Source organism: Octodon degus, unplaced genomic scaffold (genome assembly GCF_000260255.1).
Source record: "Octodon degus isolate 3935 unplaced genomic scaffold, OctDeg1.0 scaffold00067, whole genome shotgun sequence".
NCBI lineage: Eukaryota > Metazoa > Chordata > Mammalia > Rodentia > Octodontidae > Octodon > Octodon degus.
Window position 1 is genome coordinate 6,311,876 of NW_004524643.1, and position 26,064 is coordinate 6,337,939.

Genomic DNA, 26,064 nt, shown 5'->3' on the forward strand with positions numbered 1-26,064 from the left:
CAGTCTGAAATGTCACCCTTACTTCTAGATGAGCCCTTGTGACCTTCCAGCGAGCTCTGTCCCTGGAGTGTGGGAGTCAGGGAGCCCAGGACTCCTTTACATCTGTATGGAGAGGGGCTAAGGACCCAGGCGCTGGCTGTCCCTTTAGAGATGCCTCACCCAGCTGTACAGTCTTCTCCACATAGGCACTGCATTACTGGAAGGCCTTTCTCCTTAGGGCCTCCCACACCCTGCAGACTTAGCACCCCAGTCGGATCTGATTCTCTTTTCCATACAAACATGTACCCCTCTGTGTTTTCCTGCTTGACTAATGGTGTGGCCACATAGGCAGCCTCTTGAGGAACCAGCACTGACCCCTCCTTCAAGAGCATCTGCAGTCTCAGGGCGACATCACTGCCCGCCATCACTGCCGTGACCCTTGTTTAAGCGTTTGTGCCCACTGCAGCCTTGAGATGAACTCCCCACAGGTCTCCCTGCTCCCCTCATCCCCAGGCCTCTTCCACAGTGATCCTGTTTATCCTCCGGTAGATCGACCCTAATAGTGTCTCACCCCTGCTTACAGCCCTCCTGCCTTTACACCCAAGCCTGGAACACTGCTGAACATCAAACTCAAGACCTTCCCCGCCTCCTGGGCTTTTCCTCCCCACTCCTGCCAAGGAGGCTGCTGGAGCTGAACCCTCACACTGCTGCCTCCCTGCTGGGCCCTGTGCTTCTCCAGCACTGCTGGGTTCTTTCCTCTTTCTCCTCTTGACAAATGGATTTATCCTTCAAGACTTGGGTCCCTTGATTCCTCCCCACAGCCCTGACTCATTCCTCTCCTGAAAGCGGGAGTCATACACATCCTGTCTCTTCCCATCTCCAGTGCCTGGCACCTGAAAGGCACTCCTGACATATTTGTTACATGAAAGAAAGAGGTCAGTGGCCTCTATCAATTCAGATTTCCTAAAAATGAAGTGAGTCCCATATGCCTTTCGGCTTTGTGATGGAGAAAAGAACATGGCCCCCTCTGGACAGTGGCTCCATATTTGCCGGTGCTCCTGTCATAATTGAGTCCAGTATTCCATGAAGCCTTAATTTCATAGACTATGGGGCGGGGGGAACCCAACAGATTGACAAGCACATTGAAGGACTCTGAGTTAGACCCTCAGAAACAGTCTGTTCTCTGAAGCACTGACCGTTTGTTCCCTTAGCTTATTAAACAGCGAGGCACTGGGGTCTAAGGACCTTTAGAATTTGGTACGCATTGCTTTAAGAAAATAATATTCATGGTGTCTTTGCATTTTTAGTTCTACAGACGAGAGAAAAGATAACAACTAATTGCTATAAGTTTAAAATCAAAGATGGTTCTTTCATCACACTACGAAGTCGATGGTTCAGTTTCATGAACCCTTGGACCAAGGAAGTAGAATACATTGTCTCAACCAACACTGTTGTTTTGTAAGTATTTTTCCCCTATCAAGTGTTCCCTTGGTTCAGAGGAAGATGCTTTGGGATCCTTACCTGGGGAAAGAGTGCAGCCAGTAGCCAGTAACACGTCTTTAATGCCACCTTGCTAGTGTCTTAGGAAATGCTCGAGGTGAACAGAAGGGAAGGAGTCTGCTCCCCAGTGTCCTGCCCCCCAGCTGTAGGTAGAGGGGAGTGAGGGACTAGGTGCGCTGCAGCCAAGGGGAAGAGGAGACACTGTGCCAGCAGCAGTCAGCTCGCAGCGCCACCACTTCCACTGTACTGTGTCCCCCACACGTTAGGAAGGCCCAGGCAGGCGGTGCGATCACTGGCCCAGGTGCCCGCATTGTGTGATTAACGGTGAGACCTGTTTACCACTCAGACAGATATTTCATTTTCTGGCCTGCCCAGGTCCGGAGTGGACACTGGGCACCTTGGCCAAGGTGAAAGGCACCCAGTTCTAGCAGGCCTAACTAACATTTCCTTATTGCTGGGATGTTCACAGAGCCAACGTCCTGGAAGGTGGGGACCCAACCTTCCCGCAGCTCACAGCGTCCCCCCACAGCATGGAAAGCATGCTGCCCTCTGGAGAAGGTAACTATGTCCTGTTAGGCATCGGGGCTTCGATGTGAGAAGTGGCTTGCGGCTAGATCCACCCCCCCCCCGGCTGTTCAGGGCCCTCTACTGTCACATTCTGTAGAACTAGGAAAGTCTAAAAGGGATGATGCGCCAATTTCCCCAGGAGTACTATGGATGCTACTGTCTTTCTTGGTTGAGTCTTAACATTGAGAACTTTTTGAGGCCACTTGAATCCCAAAAGCCTTTGAAATAGCAAATTCCCTGACTTTCTTATCTTTTCTTCATCTTTGTGGCCCAGTGGGTCTGACACAAAGTACACTGGGGCACTTGCTATAGCCAGTGGTCCCTGCCCTGCATGCTGGAGCTGTCCTTCCTGGGACAACTTGTACTTGCATGGTGACAGTTCCCACCTCTCTGTGGTGCACGCCTACATCCACATGAAAGAAAGTGCCAGCCTGGCCTCCTCCCTGGGCTCTACTTTGTCTCCAATTGCCACCCACAGAGCCCTGGTGTCACAGAGGCACCTGAAGTTCAGAATATCATAAACAGGTTGCTGCATGCCCCATCTGGTCTTTAGAAATCTTGGGCCTTGGCTCTCCCCCATGATATCTAAATCTTGAATTCTATTCCATCTTTTAAACTACCCCATCGTCCTGTCGCATCTTTGCCCTCCTTGTCTGTCTGCTGCCTACATTATTGCCTATTCTGACCTCAATCTCTCTGCCTTGTCCGCTCACATTGTCATGGGCAGCATGGCAACATTCCAGTCAACTCAGAACACGTATATCATAGTGGTCCCATAAGATCCTAATGGAGGTGGAAAATGCCCACCACCTAATGACCATGTAGCTACGGGACTGTCTGGAGTCACACACTACTCACCCTGTTCAGATACATTTAGTGACATCAGTGCAGCTGTTACACTCTCCTACTGGGTTCAGCGCAGTAACATACATCTCCTGTACCTCATCACCCAGGCGTACAGGATGGTACCCCATCTAGATTTGAAAAGGTAATACAATGACAAAATTGCCACATGACACTTCTCAGACTGGATCCCAGTTGGTAAGTGATACACATCTGTAGTTCATTCTCTGTGTGGTGGAATTTTTATAACCAAAATCTCACTCCACACATTACCCATGGAAAGTCCTCGGTACCTACCCTTTGTGGGTACTGTGCATACTCATTCGCATGGTATCCAACACTCCTCGGTATCTGACTGGCACTTCCTGCACCAGTTTCGTCCCTCATCGTCCTGAATGCCTTGGAATCAGCTCCCAAGCGCCTCCATGCTCTTGCATATGTTGGTGCTATGCCCAGAAATGATTTCTCTTGTTCGTCTCTGCCAAGCCAATTTGTATTCATCTTTCGAGAGTCACCTCAGAGTTAATCTCTTCCCATAGGCTGTACCTGACCCTGGATGTGTTGGGTGTCTCATGTCTAACCTACGGAGTTTACCACTCAGCTGTGTTAGATTGTGTGCTCCTTGAGGGCAGGATGTGCCTTTCTGTGTAACCCTGTCACACAGCACAGTGGTGTCCAGAAAACACTGAGTGCATGGAGGGAGCTAGCTGCCGCAGCCATGGCAACACGTTGGCCTTTGATCCTGCCTAGGAGCCTGAGGTTTCCCTGCTAGGATGTCTTTTTCTGATGAGGCACAACCCCCATGTCGAATGTAAAGGGTATCATGGGATGAACTGATTGTGGCACATAACAGTATTTCTTCTTCAGTTTTCCCCTTTCCTACTCTCAGATTCCTTTGTTATAGGTGGCCCAAAGAGGACCCATCCCACTGTTCCAGGGATTCCAGGGGGAACCAGGGCTGGGGCAGGAAAAATAGGTCGAATGATTGCTGAAGAAATCATGGAAATCCACAGGCAAGTAACACCTTCCAGTTATGTCCCTAGAGCAGTGGTTCTAAGCCAGATAATCTCTCCTCTCCACATCTCCCCAAGAAGTGTACTGCAATGTCTGGAGATAGTTCTGGTTACTCCAGTTGGGTGGGACATTGCTGCTAAATATCCAGGAATAGAATCCAAGGATACTGCTTACTGAATATCCTGCAGTACACAGGACAGTCCCCCGATCCCCACAAAGAACAAGCCATCCAAAATACCAGGAGTGCTGACATCTAGAAACCCTGCCTTAAATAAAGACGCTAAACCAAAATGGGTAAGAGCTAAAGAGACTCGTAGGGAGGCTCAGTTCCTAATGCTCTGTATATGACTCAGGGATCTTCTATTGACAGACACTTAGGAATGTAAACCTAATGGAAAATAACTGTAGTAAGGCGGGGGCGGGGGCAGGCTAACGTCCTGCTGCCACTGGATTGCTTTTCTGAATTGAGGTGACCTGTTTTCCAGCGGGCCACAAAGAGCACTCATCCTCAGGTAGCAGTTCTGTTCTAGCCCTGTCACAGAGGCCTGGATTGTGCTGTCTGCCTGTGCCTCAGGAGAGACGGGGGAGTAGCACACACAGTAACGAGCTGCTCCGTACCCACTGCTTGGTGTGAGACACCTTAACCTCAAGCATCTTAAAAATTTTTTGGCGAGTGATTTCATGTTATGCATGGGCTGAAGCAAGCTAGGAAGGGGTGGAGCTTGCTCTTCGCCAGTGTTCGCAATGAGGCTGGGTCTGACCTCTAGAAAACCAGGCCCACTTGTGAATAAGTTTGTGAGTTGCACGTTCAGGGTTAGGCCGTCACCAAGCTAACTGAGCAGGCTTAAGGTAGGAAAGAGCCACAGGGATTTGATGGGAGACTGTTTAAAATCCTACCAAACAATGCCGTGCAATTTGGACTGAAAAAGACTGCAAGGTCCTATGCATTGCAGGATGCCTGGTAGGCAACCAGAGCATTACACACTGTGGAAGCTACACTGGGCCAGGGAGAGAGGACAGTGGAATGAGGCCTGTCCTGCGTTTGCTGTGAGTACACAAATCAGTACTCTACAGACCAGGTGCTGACGATGAAGTAGTGCTGAAAAGGGAATTCCAGGACAGGGAACCTGGGGCAACAGTGGTTTCAGTCATAAGCAGGGAAATCTGGCAGACGTACAGCAGCTTTTTGAGTAAGCAATTACTTGCCACCTGTATGTGCTCAGAGTCTATGATGCACAGCTGTAATCTGCATTTAAAGAGCTTATAATTCAGGAGAGAAGAAAGCTGTTCCCTTCCAAATCTAGAGAAGTAGGCAATACAGGCTCACAGCCACAAGGCTCTGAGCAGTGGTGCATGGCCCCAGGTGACCCAGAAGCTGCATGGAGTAGCTGAGCGTGCTGATGACACGCCGGCTGCGACTTCGGCAACTCTAGCTTCAGTGCCAAGCCATGGCTTCTATTCTGAAGCCCTTCGGCCTGACAAGTTTATGGAGATTTACAGTTCCAAGTCTTTCCTTCTATAGGTTTTCTCTGCTGAGATATTCTAAGACCCAGCTCCATTTTCCTTCACCTGTTGATTTAGAGGTTGCTACTACTACTACTTGTACTCCCAGGTTACTTTGTAGGTACGGCTGATGTACCCCTGGGACCTTCCATTTCCTGAGAATGTTCACTAGCTAAACAGTCTTTATAGGGAAGAAGATGAATAATTTGGTTTCCAATTCATGGTATCAGAGATGTAGGATTACACCTCTAAGTTTACCAACCCATCTGGATTTTTCAACAAAATAAAACTTACTTGAAATTCAGCAAAAGAATCTCAACCCTAATTCAAGGGCTTTGTGAAACGCTTGCTTCAGGGTGAGCATTCCAGATCAGGAGCCTGCAGCACAAGTCCAGCCCATCACCTGTCTCTGTAAATTTTTCAGTACAGCTACTCACTGATTTATGTATAGTCTGCAGCTGTTTTTAAGCGACAGTGGCAGAGACAAGTAGGGTTACAAAGACCACATGGCTAGGGCCTGAACAGGGCCTGCTGTCTGGCTCTTGCAGAAGAAGGTGGTCAATCTCTGAGGAGTTTCCAGACCCTCACCCCGCTTGCCCCGTCCTTAACAAAATGCACTGCTGAGGAAAGGAAATGTAAGTAACGGCTCTCTCCTATGACAGGATCAGAGGGTCGTCACCTTCCAGCTGTGGCTCTAGCCCACTGAACCTCACAAGTACGCCTCCCCCTGATGCCTCCTCTCCAGGAGGCAAGAAGGTAAGTCTGATGGCGGAGACTTATATAGTTTGATTGCTGAAACCAGTTAAGACTTTTTTCTTCCTTGAAGTGCATGTATGTGTGTAAGGCTGTGTACAAAGCAGGCTGAAGCGCTATGGAGGACTGCTGACATCCTCAAGAACTTTCGAAGGAATGAGAAGCTACCCCTTCATTTCTCTGAGGAAGCAATTCAAGTGTCCTGGAGGGAGGGATCAACAAGTAACTAAATAGAAACTTACCTGGCTGTCTGCCAGAAGTTTTCACGGCAGAAGACAGCACTAGTGTCTAGGGCAGGCACTGGGCACAGCAGCAACTCCAGCGGTTCCCTGAAAGTCAAGCCAGCCCTCCAGCTGCGGAACACTTGCAGATCTGCTGCCTGGGTTTCCTGTGCATTGGGCACAAGCAGTTTTATCAGTCACCAGCCCTCATGAGAGCTGCTAAGATTACACTGTAAAGAGGTTTGGAAGCCACTCATTTTTATCTTGCCAAAGAACTTATAAACCCAGGCATATTATTCTAAGTCTTTTTTAAAAAAATGTATTTAGTACAGGGTCTCACTACACAGATCGGACTTACAGTGATTCTCCTGTTTACAGCCTCCCAAGCACTGGGATTATAGGTGTGCACCATCAGGCCCAGTCTCAATCACCGTCTCAGCACACCCCACGGGTGGGGCCAGCACAGCATGCCAGGGATCCAACCCCAGTACCTGCATCTGCCTAAGCAGGTGCTGTAGCCCGCTGAGCTATCTGGCCGGCCCTACTCTTTAAGTCTTAAATCTACTTATAGTACAAGATGTCAGTATGGATCAGTATAACCCAAGGATCCACAGCATCTTGGGACACGAAATCTATTCCTCAAAACAGAACACAGAGAGAGAAGCAGAAATTTACATAGGCAAGAACCCTAGGCCACAATTGCATCAAGAGCAAGGCAGGGATTTTCAAAAGTAGGCTTTTCAGCTCAGGTTGCCAAGGGAGGTAATGCTGATGCTAAGTGGGATGGGCAGATGGGTGGAGTAGCTGGCAAGGAGATAAGGTAAAGGCAGGGCAGCTGCTTCTACTGGCAGCTTAACTTCCATTTTAGCTATGATTCTTCTGCAGAAGTTTCCATTTGAAAAAGGCTTTTGCTGTCCCTGAAAGAGTGAATTGAAGGCCCATAAATTAGTGGGTAAGAACATAGTAGAAGCAGTAGTCCCTGCTTGTAGCCTGGCTGTACCATGTGCTAGTTATATAATCCTGCAATATATCTAAACCTTAGTTTGCTTTTATAATAGGGATGATGTTTGTTAGGACAACCAAATTTTTTGTAAATGAAGTTCTGTTATGAGAACATGGATGTTAAGAGTAACTGGCTTTTTAAAATGACTCTGAAAATACCAACAGATGAAATCTGGGCATCCCACTGTGTGCTGGCACTTAGTCTTATTCTGTTCTATTGTACGCTGTTCTACTTCCTCCATCTCTCTAGGGTAGCCTCCCTGTCTGTGATTCCCAGTTTTAGGCACTTGACCGCTTAGAATTATCAGTCTGTGATGTGGATTTTATTACTCTAGTATGTGCTTAAATGTTAGAGAATGTTCATATATACTCTTTCATCTTAACCTCATAATGGTTCAGATGACAGAATCCATCTCCCCAGCATTTGTTTTATTAAGTAGGGCCAGAAACTGTAATCCAGGTTTCAGAGTCTCCAATTCTTTTCCTAACAACTCGTAGATGTCCAGAACTGTGCTCTGTATCGGAAAAGCCCTAAGTACTTTTGAGGCATTTATGGAAATTTTTCCTTTTCTTTAGAGGGCTTATTACGGTGGGTCTGGGAGGAGAGACTTTGAGTGTGTTCTTTAATAAGACGGATCCACAGCGCAGGATTTACAGGAAAAGCAGCCTGAGTAAGACGGAGTTAAAAATGACCTCACCATCAAATGGTACAGCAGACCCACAAGAGCAAAGATGGCCCTTCCCAGTCACTTTCAAATTTGTCATTTAGCCTGCAGTTATTTCAGTCAGGATCAAGCTGAAAAGGGGAGGCCAAATGAGCCACGGCAGATCCCAGGAGAAAAGGGACATCTAGAGGCACCACAGCAAGTTCAGACAGAGCAGCAGTTTGGCAAATAGCATCTGTGGTGTTTTGGGGGAGCCTTCAGTACCCCTTCAAGTGTCTGCAAGGGCAAAGGTATTATCACAATGGTGAAACATTACCTTGTCTTTCACTGTGTTCCTGTGTGCACTGTTAGTGCAAGAACAATGCCGGGAATGAAAATGCTGGTGCTTTTGCAACAATCAGAGCAGTGGCACCAAACTGCCAGAAGTCACTCTATTCTTTACCACAATGAGAAGTAAATAATTTAAAAGCCAGTTTCATTTCAGAAAGTCCTTAAAGAAGCAGTGAAACTATTACTCTAAGCATTTGTGCTACATAGGAGTATGACGGTTGTCTCCAGAAAAAGCACGTGTGAGATTGAGCTGTAGCTGACCTAGCTGTCGGATTCACGACACCATTTGTACTCTAATAAACTCTTGCTGTAAAGACTGAGTAGCACACATTTGTCCCTTGAAGGAAAGCAACTCACAGTGTTTGTTTCTCACAATAAAATTTGGGCTTTCATGCAAAAATTGCAATTTTTAGAAAACTTGTATTTGCTACTTGGAATTCAAAACTTACAACAGTGGTGATGTTCTGAAGCTGTAAAATGACTGTCACCATCTGGAAGATCTGCAAAATTCAGTGTACGCTATCTTACGAACGGCCAATGCAAGACACTTAAATCATTCAACGGTAAAAGATCCATGCAAATGCCAGGACACGTCAGCGTACTGTAGTATAATAAGTACAAAAAATTGATACGGTTTCAGATTGTATACTGCAACTAACACCTAAGAAACTTCCACACATCAAATGCTGACATATTAGCAAAGTAAGAATACAGCAATTACTTGAAAGGCCATTGAAATATGCCTCCCTATTCCAACTATTTAGTCTGTGAAAGGCGAATTTCCTTCATAGACTTTACACTGAAGAGAGAATCAGTGAGGAGGATCCAGTTGAAATTTCCTAAGCGTGGCTTAGATTTGCAAAAAATGTAAATATTTTTCTCATGTCTTGTTCTGTTTTGGAAAATATTTAATTTTCATTAAAATGTTATTATTTGTGTTAACATGTAATAGGTTTCATATAGCATAAAAATCTGTCAATTTCAAATATAGTAAACAATGATAAATATAGCCTATATAAACAAAAGTTCTTTGGAGTCCTCAGTATTTTTAAGAGTATAAAGGAGTTCTAGACCAAAAAGCTGCCTGTGGAGATAAAGCTGTAATGCCACCTGCTGGCAAAGGCTGAAGTCACTACTTCTCTTCAAACCCAGCAGTTACCACACTGCTCTGGTCCAACTAAACACAGGTACTTCTGAAAGAATGGACTTGTAAGAGACTCAGCCGAGAGGTGGGACCTTGGAGTGGGAGGGACATTGAGGCAGAATTAAATAAAGACAAGGAGAAATAATTGAGGAATAGTAAAATCTCCTTAGTGGCCTACCTTAAAATTACCTGAGCTGGCATGGTGGTGCATACCTGTAATCCCAACACTAGGAGGTCGAGGCAGGAAGATCCAGTTTAAGCCCAACCTGGGCAACTTGAGTGCCTGTCTCAATTTAAAGATTAAAAAAGAAAAAGGACTGGGGATCTACCTCAGTGAGAAGGCCCTGGGCTCAAATTAAATAAACTGGAGGTCACTGAAATTGGTACCAATAATATACCTGATCATGAAAGACTTCTGATGTTTTGCTGTTCATCTGTAATACTTTATAAGAGCTGTGTCACTTCACAGCTTGTTAGCAGCCCACTATTTCTTCTTTTGAAACGTCTCTTGCCAGGTTTTACTCCCTCACAGGAAGACTACCCAGGCGGGCTGACTTTTAGGCTCTGTTCTTAGAGAAGTGTGAGGACAGCGTGATCTCAGGTATACCTGTCAGGGATTTTATTCAACCTTTATACCACCTGTATTATCAAATACAGATAAAATAGGAGGTTGGGGAAGACCTTTTTCCTACTATGACAGTGCTTAACATTTCCTAACTTGCAGTCATCTGATCAGACGACCTCACTTGAAGTTCCCCCACCTTGCTTTTTCTAGCATCCTTCCTTTTCTTAGTGATGTGGCACATGGTGCTCACTAGAAATTCCTAACAAGAGTGGAAAACTTCATACTTTTCCCCTTTCACTTATAGATTTTAAATGGAGGGACTCCAGACATTCCTTCCAGTGGCCTACTACCAGGGCAGGCGCAGGAGAACCCAGGTTATCCATATTCTGATAGTTCTTCTTCTATTCTTGGTAAGTAACATTATTATTCACTTCCTTTGCAACAGGCTTGTAAAAACTCTCGCATAAAGAAGGCTTTATGAGTATAGAAAGTAAGGTAGTTCTAGAAAAATTCAGTAAGGTTTGGAATTTATTGAATACTTCCAAGTTGACCTAATGGTTGATTTTGATGGGGATCCAAGGTCTACTCCCCCATGGGACACAATCTTCAGTGGGTATCAGAAGTCCTTACACAAGGGCACTTGTCTTCTCCCCTCTCATCCATCTTCTTGCCAACTTTTTTCTTATTCTCTATTTGCAGTTCTTCCTGTCAACTCCTGGTTACTAGAACATTAAAATGAGGTCAACACAAACATTTTTAACATTTATTGAATTTTAAGCACTATTTCTAAAAAGCTGATTCTTACCTCTGAAAAAAACATACATATATAAATACATATATACTTATATATAACATGCAGAGTCTGCCAAAAATATATACACCAGGAAAAAAAAAAACTTGTATATTTTAATTCTAAATTTATTGAGATGTCATAAGATTAATACAAGTTACCTTTGCCCTCTAATATTATAAGAGGTACTCAAAGTGGTGGCCATTGGCATCCAGATATTAGTATTGCAAACTACTGAAGTATGTATACTTTCTTTAGTGGACTCTGTATGTAATATATATAATATATAGTGTCAGAATAGCCCCTATTTCATAGATGATAGAAGCAGCCTATCTCACTGTACTGTGAAATATAATTTTCTCATTAAAAGAATGGTGTAGAGCCAGGAGCAGAAGCACACAGCCATAACTCTACTTTCTCAGGAGGCTGAGGCATGAAGAGCACAATTTCAAGGCCAGCCTGACCAAATGAAGTGAGACCCTGTCTCAAAAAAAAAAAAACAACAACTGGGGCACAAGTTTTAGTATTGCAAAACTGGGGCACTGTGCTTTGGCAGTCAGTGGCACAAGGCCCCTAGGTTCAATCTGTAGGATCAAAGCAACACAAAAACTTAGGAATTCCTTAATAAATCTACACGTTTTGGTTATTTATTTTCACCACTGACCAATCTTCTTCTCTTCTCAGGTGAGAATCCCCACATAGGCATAGACATGATAGACAATGACCAAGGATCAAGTAGTCCCAGTAACGACGAGGCAGCAATGGCTGTCATCATGAGCCTTCTGGAAGCAGATGCTGGGCTGGGTGGCCCTGTTGACTTCAGCGACTTGCCATGGCCGTTGTAAACACTACATGTTGCTTTGGCAACAGCTACAGTATCAAAGTGCATTACTGGTGGAGTTTTACAGTCTGTGAAGCTTACTGGATAGGGAGAGAACAGCTTTTATGTACTGACTTCATAAAAGCCATCTCAGAGCCATTGATACAAGTCAATCTTACTATGTGTAACTTCAGACAAAGTGGAACTAAGCCTGCTCCAGTGTTTCCTCATCATTGATTATTGGGCTAGCTGTGGATAGCTTGCATTAATTGTATATTTTGGATTCTGTTTGTGTTGAATTTTTTAATCATTGTGCACAGAAGCATCATTGGTAGCTTTTATATGCAAATGGTCATTTCAGATGTATGGTGTTTTTACACTACAAAGAAGTCCCCCATGTGGATATTTCTTATACTAATTGTATCATAAAGCTGTTTATTCTTCCTTGTAAGAATCCTTTACTATAAATATGGGTTAAAGTATAATGTATTAGACAGTTAAATATTTTTAATAAATGTTTCCCTTGTTCTATAAATACTTTTCTCACTTCATATAACAAGAAAAAAAATCCTACATGCTGCAGAGTTGTATCATCAGTTCCATCCATGGGTATTCCAACAACTGCTAACATTTTCAATGCCTTTCTGATCTTCATAACATTTCTGGGATTTATAACAGTTCCTCCATGCTAGATGTGTTGTGGAAAAATAGTTAATTTCCAAATTGTTGCCATTTTGATTTATGTGAAAACAAAGTTATTATTGCTTACACACAAAGCTGAAAACCTCTGAAAATACAAATTCACAATTTCATGCAACGAACAGACTTCTCTCCACGGCTACTACTGCTGGCAGTTGTAGGGCTTCAAGCATTATGTGACCACAGACCCAACACCACCTAAATATTTCTGATTCTTGAATTAGGCCACAGTGTATTTAAAACAGCATTTGCATGAATATCTGCTAAGCAGAGCAGCATAATACAATGCGAAGACATGAAACTAGTGTCTGAAACTGGCTCTTAAACTTAGGGCCAAGTCATTTCACATTTCATACAGGGTACACTAAGAAATACTATTTTCAGTTCTTATAATAGCTAGTAAGAAATTTAAGTGCTTTGTTACACACATACCAAATTAAGAGTAAAAGCTCTGAAAAGCTATTTGATTTCTAGTTGTACTTATACCAATGAGACAGAAAATCTAATTATGAGACTAAAACTCTGGCCAAGGTGGTTATAAAGTTGGTCTGAAACATTAAAACCAATGGAATTTTATTTCGATGAAAAACTTGAGTTTACAATCATTTAGTAAATGAAGAGCAAACACTTCATTTTCCTATCTCATAACGCTTAAGAAAAAAAGCATTAGTAATAAGTATCTGTGAACAGATTAAGGGTAAGGCAGACTGGATAATAAACCACCTCTAATGTTCACACTCCCTGCATGTGACTCACTCTGAAAGGGTGAAACGGCACTGGATAGAAGTGAGTGAACCAGTAAGACATGAGCACTAAATCTCATCCTAACCATTCAAATAAGCCCAAGATAAATACTATTTTTTCACCATGGGCAGCAAACTACAAACATTTTACTGAAGGAAAACTTTGATAGAAGCACTTAAGTTATATTATACATCACAACTCTAAAATGGCTTGAACAATTCCAATTAACCACCATTTATAAAGTGCAACTATATAATAATCTGCCTTTTATCTGGGGTATGATGAATATCAGTCTTTGTTGAAAACACCCCAGCTACCAATTTCCATCACTTCTGAAAAGACCTATATGTGAAAAAGGACTATTCCCCATACAAAGAACCAATTTCACAAATCTACTGGTAAACAAATACATTTTTATAACTGGAACCTCAGGATGCTAGAGTTGTACTCATTTAAAAAAACCATTCAGCTGCCTTTGGTCTTCAAAAATACCTACACTGCAATACCCTACACATGTGCACCTCACAATGAAGGAGAGCGGCCTTGCAGTGCGGAATGAGACTGAGAAGAGTAGCATGCTACGGTTTCAACGACAGCGTCACAGCATTGGGTTCTGAGCGTCAGGATCGAGGTCACTGCTGCCAGAAGGGGGATGGATGGGAAGGATGTCCAGCTCGTCCACCTGTGGAGTGGGGTGCATGACTACCAGCTGGTCCTGGGGAATGTCTGCAGCAGCTGCTGCCAGGTTGGTGATAGATTTACTCTTTACACACTGAAAGTCTACATGCCGACTCTTTCCTTCTTCTTTTTCCCAGGACATTCGAATAAAGGGTCTTTGGACATAGTTGTAAATGACTTCTGGGCGGCCTCCAGGCCTTTTCTTTACTTTTTCTTTGTATGTAGGATAACCTGGAGGAAAGAAAGGTTTTAAAAACAGGATACATACACAGTTACTTCTCATCCAATTTAGTCCTTCGAGGCTTTCTTGTTGCAAATACTGAACAAATGGAAATTAAAGCCAAGAAAGGAAACACATATTCCATCTATCTAGTTATCATTTTAACAGCCAGAAACGAAAATTCTACTATGGAACTCAAAACCTTCCAGTATTCTTTCAGGTATGCAATAAACTAACCACCAAATATATTCTTTAAGTATGAAAGAGATGGGTCCCCAATGTAATGATACACAATTTGCAAGAGATCTTGAGCCCTATATGATATCCTAATATCCAAACCGCTCTCCTCACTTGCTGACGTGACCTAAAGGCCTGTAGTTTACTGCTGTAGTCACCTCTGAGTTTCTTTAAGCCCATCTCTTTACATTGCCCTGGAATTTTCTTTAATATTCTGTTAAATGACAAAGAACTATTCAGCTCTCCACATGGTTCTAGATTATTTTGTAACTAGAGTTGGCAATGCCAATATTTTAATCCCCTACATCATTTTAATATGACTATTCCAACAACCAAGCAGTTCACTTAGATTTTCATTTCCAAAGCAGATTTCTATAATACTTTCCTTTTGGATTATAGTCACTGAAAATTAACAACTAATAAACTTTGAAAATCTTTCAATTATTTACCAGTAAGTTTTGGAAAATTTCCAATTATTTATCAGCAAGGCCATTTCTCCAAAGATTATTGTCCTCAGCAATGCTAAGTTCCTTCTCTCCTTTCTACTAGCAAGAATTGCTATTTTGGATTAGGGATTAGCAAATATTTTCTGTAAGGGTCACAGTACCGATAAAGCCCTTTAAGACCCATTATTCCTATCAAAACCGCTTGACTCTGCCACTATGATAAAATCAGCCAGGGAATATGAAAATTATTTCAATAAAACTATAAAACAACAATGGAGCCTAAGTTAGACCATAGTATTAAATAAATAAATAAATAAGTAAATAAATAAAGTTACACCAGAGTTAGTACCAGAAAGGAGTAGTCCTTGTATAGTACAGGCTCACTGATTACTGTGTGAGGGATACAGGCAGGCATTACTGGCAGCCAATACATCTAGCTATGTTTAGTGTCTGAGTGTGACAGGAATGAGGGATACCCAAGACTAGGTAGGGGAGTGCTAAGGAAAAAGTATCTGCTGCGTTTAGCACTTGCAGTGCATCTGAAGTGCAGTACCCAGGGCAGAAAGGTATTCTCTTCATTCCTCCGGATCACTCAAAAGTTCTTAAAATTCCTACTGGGTTATATTCCAAATCTGTCTTGTACACAGAATCACCACTACACAAATACATTCATCTTGCACCTTCACTTAAAAACTATAGCAGTTTTCTCATGCCTCAAGGGAATGGCCCACATTTCTCCATCTTCTCACCACTTGATCCCAACCTGCTTAATCTCACCTACTCTCACGCTGTACTCCCTTCTTTCTAACCCTAGACCTTTCAAATGCGCTGGCCACATAAAACTTTTACTTTGTCCTGAGTATGCTTTGGTGCTCTTACACTTAGGATTCTGCCGCTGATCCCCTCTTGGGTATCACACCTCTGTAGCGCAATCCCTTTTCCAGCAAAGCCTTCAGATTCCCAAGAGTTATTAATTTGTATCTTATGCTTCACAGCCCTCCCTAGTAATTACCTTTCTGTAGGTCTGACTTGCTCACCTAAACAGTGAGCTCCTATCTGGCAGAGCCAGCATCTTTATCTCAGTACCCACAGTGCCGAGCATAGTGCCTGAGATGTCCTGCAGACACCAAACAATTCTTTGGAGTGAATGAACTACCAGGATCTTAGTTCTAGGTGACAGTCTCTTCCTAGATAACTAAGAACAAGTTTTCCTTTAAGAATGAAGTCTATCCCTGGCTTCCAGATTGACTTGGTGAGATTCACTCAAGTAATGGGTCAGCAGCTATGGCATCAAATAATTTTGTAATACCATGGAGCTGCCTTAAAAGTCTTTACTATCTACTGGGGTTGCTGAAATTTGTTCATATGTAAAAAACGTATTCTTACTCTCATGAAAACTAATATTCTAACACCAGACTTCTGAAGGCTTTGAAGTGAAAGGCAAGGGGGATCGGAACTGGAGGGGAGGAATAACAAAATGACTTCAAAATCTGCATTGTTTTCTTTGGTCCCACAAATAATAACTCCATGAGAATAAAAGATATTCTATATAACTGTCTGAAAGGAAAAAAATGGTAAAACTGATAGGAAAAATTGGTAGTCTCACATCATTTGGGAAAAAAAAGGTTCAAATCTAGATGGAGTTATCAGAGACTATAGGTCATGGTTAATAACTATTTTGCCAAAGTCAAGACCCATTTATCAAAGCTTGTAGTACACAGACAAAAAACACTATATACTGACTCTCCTAAAAAAATTTCCTTTTTATATGGTACTTCAAAACCACTCACAGATTCTCAAATTACAAGAGACTTGGATTCAAGTTCCAGCACTATTTCTTGCCAATGAAATGTTAATAAGCTATTTCATGTTTTAAGTTTCTATTTCTTCCTGTTAAAAATAGTGATAATTTGGGTAACCAAGCAGCCTCTTTTCATAGGGGCAAGTTCACCTTATAAAATACCACTTATAGTGTTAAAATAATATCACACTAAGAACTTAATCTTATAATAGAGCAATGAGGCTGTCACCTATAAAGAAGACTTAGATTTTGCCTTTACATGTAGTTACAGTTTATAAGAACTGCAGAAGTTAGCATAAACTGAAAGACAACACAGTGGCAATAAGGCAAATCCAGAAGTAGAACTACTGCAAACTCTTAAATAGGACATTGTCATAAGTAAAGAACCATCCCAGCTGAGAGATCAGATACAATAGCTATCAAGTGTGGTCCTGGACGGAACCTGGTTTGGAGAAAGCAGCTAGTAACAAATTTACAAACAGGTTTTTATAGGTCATTTATTCAAGAACTCCCTCACACTAAGCCCTAGACTACATGAGTTAGGCAATATTCAACTTGACTTCTCTCATGGAGTTCACAGCATAGACTAAAGAAACAGGATTATATAGCACATTGGTCTAAGGAGCCATGTCACAGAAGTTCCTTTCAAAGTCTGTAAAGGACGATAGCAGTGACCATGTAGGAAACAGAGAAAATAAAGCAGAAAAGGATTCTAGCAAACATCATTAGATCATCACAGTCATCTCTGAGGTATACAGAGTACTACAGACACTAACAAATATAGAAACTGATGCTCAGAAAGTCAGAGATTTACTTTAAGATACTTGGCTCGTATACTCTTCACTATGACCCATCAGACACTGTTTCTCATGACCTTAAACTATTTCTCCTACTAACATTCGTATCATCTTCTACCACACAATTCTAGTCATATTTGTGTTTTCTGTACCTAAAACACATTAGGTTCATTCTTACTAATACCTCTGACGTGTTATTTTCTCCGTCTACAACCATCCATCCTTGTCAACAGATCTCAGCTCAAATCTCTCCTCCTCACAGGCCTTCCCTGTCTTCCAACATAGAGGCACCTCCTTTCTAGCGTGAGACCAAGCAAAGTGATGGGCAAAGGCAAACATGGATGAATCTCACATGTGCCAGTAATTCCATTCGTTTTTAAACTCAAAATCTCCTTCCTACAAAAATCCTGCTTCTAGTAATTCTTTCCATTATATCTCCGGAGCTCATTACCCTGATCTCTAGCAACTCAGCCAGGTTCTCGATCAGCACAGCTTTCTGCATTATCATCACGACATGTATGGACAACTATGGGCCTTACACTATTTTAAGTGCTTTTCATGTATTCACTCATTCCATCCTCACAACAAAATGACAAACTTAACCATGGCATAAAGAGAAATTTATTTAAATCATAATGTTAAAAGCTACCTAAAATGTATGCATTTAAAAACAATTTCGTAATTTGTATTTAACTTGAAAATAAGCTGTTATTGTATTTTAAAACACAGTAAGCCAATGGTAGTAGTTCTACACTAATTTTATGTCTTTTTTTTTTTGGCAGAACTGGGGATTGAACTCAGGCTGTTACGCTTGCTAGGCAAGCACTTATTCTACTGAGCCATCTCCCCGGCCCCTATTCCCCCCCCCCCCCGGTACTGGGGATTGAACTCAGGACCCTTACATTAATTTTAAAAAGTAGTTTTTACTACTAGGTTTCAAAGATTACCACTAGGCAAAAATCCTTGTCAGTTTCACGGAATGTACACAGTCCTGCCCACACATCACATGGGATTTGTCAAGTGAAATAGAGCAAACCGGCAAAAAAAGACAAAATCATATCCTGGTATCACTAGGGAATTTTATGAAATAGATCATTTCTAATGGCCTCGCTCTCCAAAGAAAGCTGATCTGTATTAGTTACTCATCTTCTACATAAGCATTTATTAATCATTAGTCAGCATTTTCCCCAAACTATTTAAACTTTTCTAAATAGAACCCAATTTTTTAATAGTTTTTCAAAAAAATTAGAACTAAATAATGAAAATGTCTTACCTTCTATTCCCAATCTAATCTTCTTAAGACCCCTCTCCTTCAAAACTGATTTGGCCACATCTCTGTTTTCAATGTACTTGAAAAATCTATACAATTTTGTGCTATAAATAACTGGAAACAAAAAGACAAAAACATTTCAAATTAAAACCATAGTACTTAGAGATGAACTTAAATCCATCTTGATCATCAAAGGAGTCCGACAGCCCTAAAAGCCCAAATAATAGATGCACTAATGCCAAAGGACTAGCCAACATGACAGGACAATATTCAGTACAGTTAATGAAGAAGCAAATGTCTACTTAAGTGGAAACAAGAAAAGCTGTGATAACCCAATCAGGTAACCCAATCCATTGGAAGAATCTCTTTCTGAAAAATCCATCGGATACACACTTACTGGAATGGGATCCGCCCCAAGTTTTGAATAAGAGAACCAAAAGAAGACATCAATAACAATCAAGCAAGTAAAGAACTTTGCAAAGATGCCTAAAAGGATTAATCTAGGAAAGAAACAACTGCCTTAACAAAGAATATGAAACAGTTACATTTTACTTTTCATGGATTGAGCAACTATTAATAACTCCCCATAAGACAAAGACCCTCCCCACAAAATGTTTTCCACTCAGGCAAACCGCCCCACTTAATATTGATGTTAAAATGGCAGATTCGAGCATGTTCTGCCTAGGTTAGTCTGTTTAGAGCAAACTGGCTTTGCAAAGGACAGACATTCCACTGACAACATGTTGAGTCTTCCAAATGTGCTGGGAACTTCAGGGTGTTAGACTGATGGACCTTCCTCGCCTTCTCTCTTTCAGATGGAGTAATCTCCCTTAAAAGGTGAACTGCAGAGGTTTTTTCAAAAAAAGAAAAACATACTCACAAATCAAACCTGCTGGTTTAAGAGCCAATAAAGGAAAATACGTATACAAATTCTACTCATGGGATAAATCCGTGATTATTATTAAATCCTTAAGATTACTGATATTTTAGAAAAAGGTTGGCTTTTTTTTTTTTTTTTTACATTTCAAGAAGGACAAAGAAATGTTTAGGGCATCATAGATAATCTCTATATCCTCAAATGTATTTTCTTTAGGTTAGAACATCTTGGCATATGGAGCTGGTGAGATAGCTCAGTGGACTAAAGCACCTGCTTAGGCAAACGCAGAGACCGCAGTTCGATCCCGGGCACCACATGCCTTGCCAGCTCCGCCCCCAGGACATGCTGAACCAGCCACAGAGTTGGGGTGCGGTGGCACATGCCTGTAATCCCAGTGCTGGGAAGACTGAAAACCAGAGGATCACTATGAGTCCAAGCTGCATAGTGAGACTGTAACAACCAAATACATTAAAAAAGAGAGAGGGAGAATATCTTGGCATAAAATGAGCCAACAAATTAAGTAAAAATGTCCGTCCTCTTAAGCTTCAAAGCTTAAGACAAAAAACAAGGAAAACATTAAAATGGAAACAACAATGGAAAAGAAAAGGCTAAGCCTATTATAATTCCTTCACTATAATCTCATTTTTTGGTTCTATGGTTAGCTCTACTATCTTGGAGTCATTTTTTTTTCAAAATTAAAATATAAATAAGCTTGTTTTTTCTTTTTTTTTTTTTTTTTGGCGGAACCGGGGATTGAACTCAGGCCCTTGCACTTGCCAGGGAAGAGCTTATTCCACTGAGCCATCTCCCCGGCCCTAAATAAGCTTGTTTATTCCTCTTTCCTAACAGAAAATCATTTTGGATATTTTTGATTTTTAGTAATCTTAATTTTCCTGTGTTTTACTCAACCTTTTATTTCACGAATTAGAAAACCATTGTCAACAAAGAACCTAGGGTTGAGGAAACAGCCAAGAGAAATGCCTATGATTATCCAAAAAGACATTACAACACCCAAGTATACCAAGTATATAATGTAAAGGAAGTACGTCAGTGCCAACTCTGAAAGATGGCAATACTGGTATTAAGATGACTGGAAATCTTTTTTAAAAGTCAACAAGAATACTACTTGGAGTCAGCTTTTTTGCTTTGTTTTTAGAAAGAGTATAAAAAATGGAAAAAGATTAAAAGGCTTTGGTGCTTTGTATATCCTGTAATTAACTCTAATCCTTACTTAGTCAACAGATTAGATTTCATGGAACAAGAAGCTAAGTTACCAAGCTTCTTAAGCCATTCTTTCAGCTCTCCTCCATTTATAAAAGTGCTAAAAAATGCTAATATTGGGTTCATCAAGAACATACTATAGATTTTCTAACAAAAGAATCAAACAACTCTAGCCACAAAAGCTTAGAACTGGAATGAGAAAAAAATCAGTGCTGCTCAAGATAATGCTGGTATGGTATGAAAACTCCTAAAGAAATAAAATTCCAGAATCTGGAAGAGCCACTATCTCTTCTAGGAACATATGTGGTATTAAAAAAAGAACTTGAAACTTAAAAGTTACCCTCAGAAAGCTAACCAAGAGCAAACCACTTCTGTGCATGAGAGGTGGACACACTTTGTGTACAGGGCTGGACAGAAAATACGTGGGGCTTTGCGAGCCATGCAGTTTCCGTTGCAGCACTCTGCCGTGATAGCATGAAAGCAGCCAGAGGCAATACGTAAAACTTTATTGATAAAAACAGGCAGCAGGCTGGGTTTGACTCACAAGCTAGTTTGCTGATCCTGGAAGCATAGTAAGAACTTGATACATTTTCTTTATAAAACCTGTCCTTCAATTAACATTATTTTAAAAAAAGATAATGTAATGACTCAGGAGAGAGAAAATATGCCACAATACTTACTTTGTGAATACTCTTCACCCATCTGTGGTGGATACTCTTCATCCCAGTCGACTACGTCATCATCCGTGAGCACCACTATATGGCATTCTCGCTCCCCACTCTGGGCACTAGCTACCATGAGAGGAAGGATCATTTCTTCAAGATAAAATTCAAATTGCCTACGAGCACCATCATTTGACAACTCATGCATCAGGGCACCTGAAATGAAACCCATAAAAATATCTTGATTTTGTAGGATGGCTGAGAAGTAAAAGAAAAGCAGACATAAGGTACAACACCCCCACCAGATTAGTGGTCATCTGTTTGGGACACTACACTTGCTATCCTGGTATTATTATTTTTTAAAATTTTATTTATTTATTTATTTATGTGTGTGTGTGTGTGTGTGTGTGTGTGTGTGTGTGTGGCCAGCTCAGCCCACCAGGGGGCGGGGCTGGCTGGCATGTGGTGCTGGGGGATTGAACCGTGGTCCCTGTGCTTTGCTAAGCCTGTTCTAAGTAGGTGCTTTAGACCACTGAGCCATCTCACCAGCCTTATCCTGGTATTATTAAGTCACCAAAACTGTCAGAGAAAATCCTGCTAACAGTAGAGAACAAGTTAACAGGTAACAACATCAGGTAACAAGTAAGAGAACCACAAGAAGATTTAAAGGAAGAGCCATGGGTGACTTCAAGTTAAACCTAAAGAAAACATCTTTAAAGACAGGAATGCCATGGAGCCAGGGAGATGGCTCAGTTGAATAAGCGCTTCCCTGGCAAGCACAAGGGTCTGAGTTCAATCCCTGGTTTCGTCAAGGAAAAAAAAAAAAAAAGATAGGGATGCCAGAAGTACTAATAAAAACATCGTTCAAAATCCTCTAGTCAGACTGGTGAGAAAGCTCAGAGGACTAAGTGCCTGCTTAAGCAAGCACAGGGATCAGGGTTCGAATGCCAGTACCACATACCACTCCAGCTGTGCTGAGCTGTCCACTGATAATCCCAGCCCTGGGGAGGCTGAAAACAGGAGGATCACTACAAGCCTAAGCTGTGTAGTGAGGCCCTGAACCAAAACACAAAAAAATCAATCAAAATCCTCTAGCCAACTTTACTATTTATAACCATGAATTATTATTAATGTAATATTTGATACTTTTCTATGAGCAATATGAAAGCCCTTTCTTCTGTGTCATTGTTTTTGGTTTGTCAAATCAGTCTTATTTTTTTATACAGTTCTTATATTTATTTCACTATGGAAGTTATGTATCATTACAACAAAGTAGGAAATATATGAATTCATTTCTAATTTTAATACTTATTCAAGAACAGCAAATAATTATTGGGTACTGGGAGCTAAAACTACTGAAGTGAACAACTGTGAACATTCTGTTTTACTTCAGTCTGTAAAGTTGTACATTAGTTTTTATATTTTTGTGATCTTTTTAAAAAAATATATTTAGTACATCGTCTACAGGGTCTCACTATATAGATCGGACTCAACAGTGTTCCTCCTGTTTTCAGGCTCCCATGTGCTGGGATTACAGGCCCATGCCACCACGCCCAGTCTCAATCACCCTCTCAGTGCACCCTGGGGCACAGGGCCTGCAATAGCTTATGGTGCTGGGGATCAAACCCTGGTCCCTGTGTCTGCCTAAGCAGGTGTTTTAATCTGCTGAGCTATCTTGCTGGCCCTGTTTTTGTGTTCTGTAGCTGTAATTTTAATAAACAATTTTACATCTCCCCCCCCCCGAAAAAAAAAAAACCTTCTAGCCAATTTATCACAGTAAAAAAGAAATAAAAAAATTATTTACCAAGTGGGTCATGATCTACTAAGAACATATGTTCACCAGCTGAAAGACTATGAGAAACAGGATTTTATGAGGTATTGCCCCAGAATTCATGTATTGATAGCTTAATCCCCAATGTAGCACTATTCGGAGATGAAGCCTAGAGAGGCAACAATCCCTGAAGCTGACCTCATAAATAGATGAATGCAATGATAAATTCATTGCTGATTAGGTTAGTAGAAGCTGGGGCCCAGCCAGAGAAAGTGGGCCCTGGGGCATGCCTCTGTACCATAGCTCTTGTCCTCAGTCTCTCCCCTTTCTCAGCTTCCATCTGCTTCCTGACTGCCCTCAGGTAAGCTACCCTCCCCTGCCTTACCCTGCTGCTATGCTTCTGCCTCAACACAGACATACATGTAAGAGCTGGCTGACCAGAAACTGGAACTCTGAGCCCAAATAAAGCATTCCTCCTGTTTATGTCAAGAATTCTGTCACAGCAACAAACAGCTGACCAATACAATGGCTACATTCAGATATACGAATTCAGTAACTTTCTCATACAGCAGCAGTAAGAAAATTTAAATGCATTCTACACACAATAACAAAAGTGCAGAAGATCAAAATAGTATCAGAGAGAAATGACAAAACTCTACCAAATATAGACAAAAAGACTGAATAATTGGCAAGCCAGTATTTCAAGCAAGAGTTAATACAGCAAATATGCTAATTCTTTAAAAAAAAATTCAAAGAATACTAAAAAAAACCCTCCAATTTTTAAAATGTCTAGAATGAGTCAGATCTAAGTATTTCTGAGCCTGAGAATTACTATGTACACACAGAGGAAATGACTGATGACCCCAGAGGGACAAATATAATTCAGCCCTACAAAGCTCAAGAGACCACACAAGGCCAACAGCACTACTTAAGGAGTTCAAGGCCGGCCTGAACTATACAGCAAGACTGAAAAACCAACAACAAAAAGAAGTTCAAAAGAAGAATGCAAGTATTTACTAACTCAGCAAAGAAGTTTAGTTAAGTGTTTATTATACACCAGGCACTACAGACACAATGATGAGAGCGGAAGTGACAAGCAGGCAAACTTTGTTCAACGACTCAATAAGCTCCTCTCTGATCCTCAAGCTTGGACAGGGCTGGCAGTGTAGGTCAATTCAGCCTCTGATGAACAAGGCCCTGGGCTGGATCCTCAGCACCAAAAAATTAAAACAAAAGCTTGAATCTAACCGCAGTTGCTTGGATTTTGGTTGAAGTCTCATCTCTCCATGAATACTGAATGGCTATCTTATTCAAATCTTAAAAGTTACTTCCATCCTGCTTTCACCCAATCATTCATTTTAGCCCTAAGCTTTTGAGCAGGAGTTCGGCTTTGGTTCTTGAAACTTCTGGATGGGGGTGGGGAAATAGCTCAGAGGCACATGAACCTCCCTAGCAAATACAAGGCCCTGAGTTTGATTCCCAGTACCAAAAAAGGAAAAAACAAACAAACTTGTGGATTATAGCACTCGCCTAAGAGATGATGGACTATGTTTGGGAGCCACCAGTTATCACAGATTTCCCTAAGTTCGCCGGATAAAAACTGATGCAGAAGCTCCTTCCAGTACAGCTTCGTTGTCGCTCAATAGGCTTATCCTCTGCCTGGACACATCTCTCCTCTGTCCAGAAGCTTCCCAACCCCACATCTGAGTTAGGTGCATGTGCTCACTTAGCATCTTATTTGTCCTCTAACAACATACTTTACTTATCTTCCCTCACACTGTCGTAGGCAGTTGAGACAGACTGAAATATAGGCAGTCAGACAGGGTTAGGACTGCTAAGGAGACAGCACAGAAGACAAGATACCTTGCAACTGTGAGGGAGACAGACACTCCCGGCTGTGAGCCAGACCTCAAGATCAAATATCAAACAAATGCTTACCTCCCTAAAAATAAGCATTCAGGATTGGTAATCACCTAGAGGAATCCAGGAAGTCTGGAACCCAACCCCCTACAGGATAAGGCCTTGTTCTATATTCAAGCCCACTTGCTATACGACTCACTTTCCCGTTTGGTCCTGAATTTAATCAGTTTTACCTGAGCAATTGTGCTTGTAACCTTACTGGTTGACAACAGTCTTGTCCCACCTCATGCCCTCTTAGTGAGGTCCCATGTTTCCCACTTTAGACCTGCCTCACCTCATGATTTTGCTCTATAAAGCCCCTAGAAAAGGCAGGGTACTTGACAACTCACCCAGGAACCCTTCTGTTCCTCTCTTGGACAGGAGCTTTCTTACCCACAATAAATAATTCTGCTCTAAACCTCCATAGTTCCAAAAATTCATTCCTTGGTTTTAGAGAACACGAACTCATCCCAGGTACTCGCCTGTACTAAAGTACAAGCAGGGACTTCCTCTTTTTCTGTTCTTCTTGCTTTTTACACACCTAATGGTGAAGACTCCTCAAACAAACAACAACAAAAGTAGAATGCCTGAATATCACGGAACCATTTGAAAAGTTATTAGAAAATTAACTATTATAAGGGCCAGTAAGATAGCTCAGTGGTCTAAAGCGCCTGCTCAGGCAGAGTGCAGTGGCTGGGGTTCCATCCCTGCATGTGCTGAGATGGCCACTGAGACTGGATGTGGTGGCACACATCTGTAATCCCAGTGCTTGGGAGACTAAAAACAGGAGGATCACTATGAGCCCGATCTATGCCGTGAGACCATGTAGACCCTGTACTAAATACATTTTTTAAAAAAAGTAATTAAAAAAAGAAAATTAACTATTATAGATTTATTCACAAAATATTTCATGTGAAATAGCAAGTAGGGTAAGAAATTTTATTTAACATTGTATATTAACCACTATTCAATCTTTCCAGAAATCCTCTAATATTATTGACTTTTTATTTAAAGATGAGACAACTAAGAAACAAGGTTTTAAGTGG

General features: G+C 41.6%; 2 protein-coding genes across 16 annotated transcripts in view; one reads left to right on the forward strand and one right to left on the reverse strand.

The window, feature by feature from the left end:
- The window catches only part of Arntl (aryl hydrocarbon receptor nuclear translocator like), a 95,694-nt gene extending 83,463 nt beyond the window's left edge, over window positions 1-12,231 (forward strand). For 4 of the 12 annotated variants that reach the window (XM_023719390.1, XM_023719393.1, XM_004634893.3 and 1 more), the window contains 6 exons: window positions 1,287-1,437; window positions 1,949-2,037; window positions 3,794-3,902; window positions 6,069-6,162; window positions 10,391-10,496; window positions 11,561-12,231. In XM_023719390.1, the coding sequence (XP_023575158.1) occupies window positions 1,287-1,437; window positions 1,949-2,037; window positions 3,794-3,902; window positions 6,069-6,162; window positions 10,391-10,496; window positions 11,561-11,721 (710 nt within the window). In that variant the 3' untranslated portion in view covers window positions 11,722-12,231. Of the gene's footprint in view, window positions 1-1,286; window positions 1,438-1,948; window positions 2,038-3,778; window positions 3,903-6,068; window positions 6,163-10,390; window positions 10,497-11,560 lie in introns of all 12 variants that reach the window. The other 8 variants (XM_023719388.1, XM_023719392.1, XM_023719396.1 and 5 more) reach the window with 5 other exon arrangements.
- Window positions 12,232-12,363: 132 nt separating this feature from the next.
- Btbd10 (BTB domain containing 10) overlaps window positions 12,364-26,064 on the reverse strand; it is a 70,368-nt gene continuing 56,667 nt past the window's right edge. For 2 of the 4 annotated variants that reach the window (XM_023719402.1, XM_023719399.1), the window contains 3 exons: window positions 21,367-21,564; window positions 18,592-18,702; window positions 12,364-14,048 (listed from right to left, as the gene is read on the reverse strand). In XM_023719402.1, coding sequence (XP_023575170.1) covers window positions 13,738-14,048; window positions 18,592-18,702; window positions 21,367-21,564 — 620 coding nt within the window. In that variant the 3' untranslated portion in view covers window positions 12,364-13,737. Of the gene's footprint in view, window positions 14,049-18,591; window positions 18,703-19,314; window positions 19,431-21,366; window positions 21,565-26,064 lie in introns of all 4 variants that reach the window. The other 2 variants (XM_023719401.1, XM_023719400.1) reach the window with 2 other exon arrangements.